Source organism: Panulirus ornatus, chromosome 22, assembly GCF_036320965.1.
Source record: "Panulirus ornatus isolate Po-2019 chromosome 22, ASM3632096v1, whole genome shotgun sequence".
NCBI classification, from domain to species: domain Eukaryota; kingdom Metazoa; phylum Arthropoda; class Malacostraca; order Decapoda; family Palinuridae; genus Panulirus; species Panulirus ornatus.
Genome location: NC_092245.1, coordinates 127,612 through 132,611, shown reverse-complemented (window position 1 = coordinate 132,611; position 5,000 = coordinate 127,612). Strand labels below are relative to the sequence as shown.

The 5,000-nt window shown below is 38.7% G+C and overlaps 1 protein-coding gene across 1 annotated transcript in view; it reads left to right on the top strand.

Moving 5' to 3' along the window:
* LOC139756491 (glutamate receptor ionotropic, delta-2-like) overlaps nucleotides 1–5,000 on the top strand; it is a 173,199-nt gene that overhangs the window by 144,329 nt on the left and 23,870 nt on the right. Inside the window, exon 8 of the mRNA XM_071675935.1 lies at nucleotides 2,384–2,550. Within this exon, the coding sequence (XP_071532036.1) occupies nucleotides 2,384–2,550 (167 nt within the window). The remainder of the gene's footprint in view (nucleotides 1–2,383; nucleotides 2,551–5,000) is intronic.

Below are 5,000 nucleotides of genomic sequence, written 5' to 3'. Positions count from 1 at the left end.
GCATGCATAGTGCCATTGTACAAAGGCAAAGGGGATAAATTTGAGTGCTCATATTACAGAGGTATAAGTTTTTTGTGTATTCCTGGGAAATTGTATGGGAGGGTATTGATTGAGAGGGTGAAAGCATGTATAGAGCATCAGATTGGGGAAGAGCAGTGTGGTTTCAGAGTTGATAGAGGATGTGTGGATCAGGTGTTTGCTTTAAAGAATGTGTGTGAGAAATACTTAGAAATGAAAATGCATTTGTAGGTAGCATTTATGGATCTGGAGAAGGTATATGATAAAGTTGACAGAGATGCTCTGAGGAAGGTATTAAGAATATAATGTGTCGGGTTAAGTTGCTAGAAGCAGTGAAAAGTTTTTATCGAGGATGTAAGGCATGTGTACGAGTAGGAAGAGAGGAAAGAGTTTGGTCCTCAGTGAATGTTGGTCTGTGGCAGGGGTGCGTGATCAGGGGTGTGTGATGTCTCCATGGTTGTTTAATTTGTTTATGAATAGGGATTTTAGGGAGGTGAATGCAAGACTTTTGGAGAGAGGGGCAAGTGTGCAGTCATTTGTGGATGAGAGGGCTTGGGAAGTGAGTCAGTTGTTGTTCGCTGATGATACAGCGCTGGTGGCTGATTCAGGTGAGAAACTGCAGAAGTTGGTGACTGGGTTTGGTAAAGTGTGTAAATGAAGAAAGCTGAGAGTAAATGTGAATAAGAGCAAGGTTTTTAGATACAGTAGGGTTGAGGAACAAGTCAATTACGAGGTAAGTTTAAATGTAGAAAAACTGGAGGAAGTGAAGTGTTTTAGATATCTGGCAGTGGATTTGGCAACGAATGGAATCATGGCAGCGGAAGTGAGTCACCGGGAGGGGAGTGGGCGAAAGTTCTGGGAGCGTTGAAAAATGTTTACAAGGCGAGAACATCATCTCGGAGAGCAAAAATTGGCATGTTTGAAGGAATAGTGGTTTCAACAATGTTATATAGTTGCGAGGCGTGGGCTATAGATAGAGTTGTGTGGATGAGTGTAGATGTGTTGAAATGAGATGTTTGAGGACAATATGTGGTGTGAGGTGGTTTGATCGAGCAAGTAATGAAAGGGTAAGAGAGATGTGTGGTAATGAAAAAAGTGTAGTTGAGAGAGCAGAAGTTGCATTTTTTGCGTGTTCTTATGCTTTGGTCTGTGTATCTATAATTGGATTTCCCCTGATATTGTTATTGATTGTTCTTCTATGATACGTTTACTCCACCAAAGTCGTTCTCGGAGAGACTGGTCCTCATCTAAGCAGAACACTTACACTTGGACACATTCTTAATATTTTACTTACACATCTTCATGCAACACCAGTCCGTCGACGGGGAACCATACAATTCAAGTTAAATAGTCATAAGGTTAATGTATGTACGTGTAGTCTGCCAAGCAACAGAAGTAAACTTTCATGGAGAATCGTTCATATAAACACTGATCTAAATCGTCATTGAGCATTAACAACCGCACAATTGCAGTTCATAAAGGACGCTAACATTAAATATTTACACTCAGACTCATATTACAGGAGTTCACAAAGAGAAAATTATGTTTTCTCAGGTAAGAGAGTTGTGAGGTGATTCATAAAGAGAGAAGTATGAGGTGATTCATAAAGAGAGAAGTATGTTACTCAGGTAAGATAGTTGTGAGGCGATTCATAAAGAGAGAAGTATGTTACTCAGGTAAGATAGTTGTGAGGCGATTCATAAAGAGATAAATATGTTACTCAGGTAAGATAGTTGTGAAATGATTCATAAAGAGAGAAGTATGTTAATCAGGTAAGATAGTTGTGAGGTGATTCACAAAGAGAAAAGCATGTTACTCAGGTAAGAAAGATGTGAGGTGATTCATGTGGAATCTGTTAAGTGGCCAGGATCATGTGAGGCGATGACCATCGTGCAGAGTTATTCTGGAAAGGTGTCTTACATCCCTGGCGTCATCCTCAGAATGGTGTTGATGATTCTCATCAGAGAGAACTTCCGAAAGTTGAATCATTACTGCGAAAAGCTATAATGTAGTAAACTTTTGTGGCTAGAATAAAGATGGTATGTTGTTGCAAACTTGATAAGGGTATTTTTCTTCTGTATGGTAAATGACAAAAAACAGAGGAAATTGCACTTTGACTAATTCATCATTTGATGCTTTGTGGTACTTTAGCTAGGTCCTTCATTTATCTTTTAGCTCTTTGGCTATGGCAACAGAAAAAGATGCGCTGGAAGAGCTTTTAGAGGATTATAATGAAGTTAGTAGCAAATTTGATAGTTTGAATTAACAATAATCTTATCGTACAGTTGACCGACTTGTGAAGGGAATGTTATTCAAAATACATAAACAATTCGATATCAATTGACGTAATCTTCCTTCCCATCAGATCCTGAAACGGAGGAATGTGTTCATCACTTCCCTGCTTAACTCCAAGGTGAGGGCCACCACGTTGGGACGGGAAAATTTCCACATTGCTCGCCAGACCTTCCTTCCCCATGGGAATGGTATCGCCTGCAACAGCGGCTCGCCTATCAAGGACACCTTCAACAGGATGTAAGAGACTTTTAATTTCTTAGTATATCAAATCTGACCATTTCCTTTTTCCTCTCTACATTATGATCTTACATTATTTGAAATCGTTGAGCTTAGTTAACTGTCCATCACTCCTGTCTGTGCAAGAATGGAGCAGGTGATTCTTGCTCAACACGAACACTATACTGATATTGCTTTATAGTGTTCGTGCTGGACAATAATCTAATGCTCTATTTTTACACATGCGAGACTTCGGCGATCCTCTTGACTAGAAAAACACAGAGAATTGTATCTTGTTGTTCAGTTGTAAACAGAAATATCATAGAATCTAGCATTATCTATCACAGTTTAAATAGCAATCTCAACATCAGTCTAGGAATATACAAATCAAAGCCATTCATAATCATAAGAATTGTCAGCATTTAGAAGAAGTTTGTGAGCTAATCCATGACCCGAGCTTTGTCTGTGGTCACCTGACCCTTTGATGACCCGACCTTTGCCTGTGGTCGTCCGACTTATTGCTGACCTGACTATTGCCTGTGGTTACCCAACCCATTGATGACCCGACCTTTGTCATGTCTTTTACTAGACCTTCTCGCCTGAACCCTCACCTGATGAGATCATGCGCCTTATTATGTGGACAAGAAGGGAAATTGTTTACGAATTTGCTCACCAATAAACTTATCCAATTTGTATAGACTATCACTTATATCAAGATTATAATTCTTTGTGTTTCTAATAACAGAAGATGCAGTGATATTTATCGTGGTACTGGAGTTATAGCTAATATCTGAGATGGCATTACTCCAGTAAGTACAACCATAATAGTTTTTAATGTGATTGAACAAGGCATTTGATTCTCGTCCCGTTTTTATACTATATTTATGTTGCTTAAGTCTAACAGAAAGATCCGTACCAGTCTGCCAAACATAAAACAAAACTTATCACAATTTCTTTATAGACGCAACCGGGAGAATTTTCTGTTGAGTTCCTGATTAACGTATCCTTCATAGTATCATTGTTGCTGAAGGCAACATTTCATTAAAGGATTTAAGTAACATGGGAAGTAAAGTAAAATTACCATCAAAAGGGAGAACTGAAAGATTCTTGGTGTCAATGGGAGGCTTGGGCTCAACTCTATAAAATGATTTCTTTGCTAACTTAAGGGATTTATCAATGAAAGATCTAGGGTACCTTAACTTAGATCCAATAGAATATATCTTCTCAAACTCATCATCTATATACTCTGGACTGCAAATACGTAATGCCCTAAGGAACATAGATTGAAATGATGATAATTCAACTCTGTCATGTTGAGATGAGTAATAATGGATATATGAGCATACATTGATAGGTTGTCTGTGTATGCTAAACTTAAACTTGTTTCCTTGCCTATGAATCATGCAATCTAAAAATTGGAATATGCCATTATTTTCATTTTCTAAAGTAAATTTGATGGAAGGTACTAAATTGTTAAGCAAGGGGAGAAATATTTGTAAATTTTCATTTGTTGGCCAAGCACAAAGAACATCATCTATTTACCTAGTATAAGTTATGGTTTATGGAATTTTGATAACTTTATTGTTGATAAAATTTGTGAGCAATTCACCTTCTTATCTACATAATAAGTTTATGATACGCTCGTTTTCTGTCTTGGACAATCGTATTTTCACCAAATGGCGTCCAAGCTACGTCTCTTCGTTGCATATCAACTGACCGTTACATTTCTTTCTTCTGTCTACACTGATGATGTTATTTTTACACGAAAGTTATAATAACGCGGGGAGTGCTCATCCTCCTCGAATGCTCAGATTAGGGTGTCTAAATGAGTGTAGATGTAACAAAGATGAAAAAAAAGGAGAGATAGGTAGTATGTTTGAGGAAAGGAACCTGGGTGTTTTGGCTCTGAGTGAAACGAAGCTCAAGGGCAAAGCGGAAAAGCGGTTTGGGAATGTCTTGGGAGTAAAGTCAGGGGTTACTGAGAGGACAAGAGCAAGGGAAGGAGTAGCACCACTCCTGAAACAGGAGTGGTGGAAGTGTGTGAATGAGTGTAAAACCGTAAACCCTAGATTGATATGGGCAAAACTGAAAGAGGATGGAGAAAGAGATGGGTGATTATTGGTGCATATGCACCTGGGCGTGAAAAGAATGATCATGAGAGGCAAGTGTTTTAGAGCAGCTGGGAGAGTGTGTTAGTAGTTTTGATGCACGAGACCACGTTATAGTGATGGGTGATTTAAATGCAGAGGTGAGCAATGTGGCAGTTGAGGGAATAATTGGTGTACATGGGGTGTTCAGTGTTGTAAATGGAAGTGGTGAGGACCTTGTAGATATATGTGCTGAAAAAGGACTTGTGATTGGGAATACCTGGTTTATGAAGAGAGATATACATAAATATACGTATGTAGGAGAAATGGACTACGTGTCAATTAATAGGCGCGCGAAAGATAGACTTTTGTATGTTAATGTGC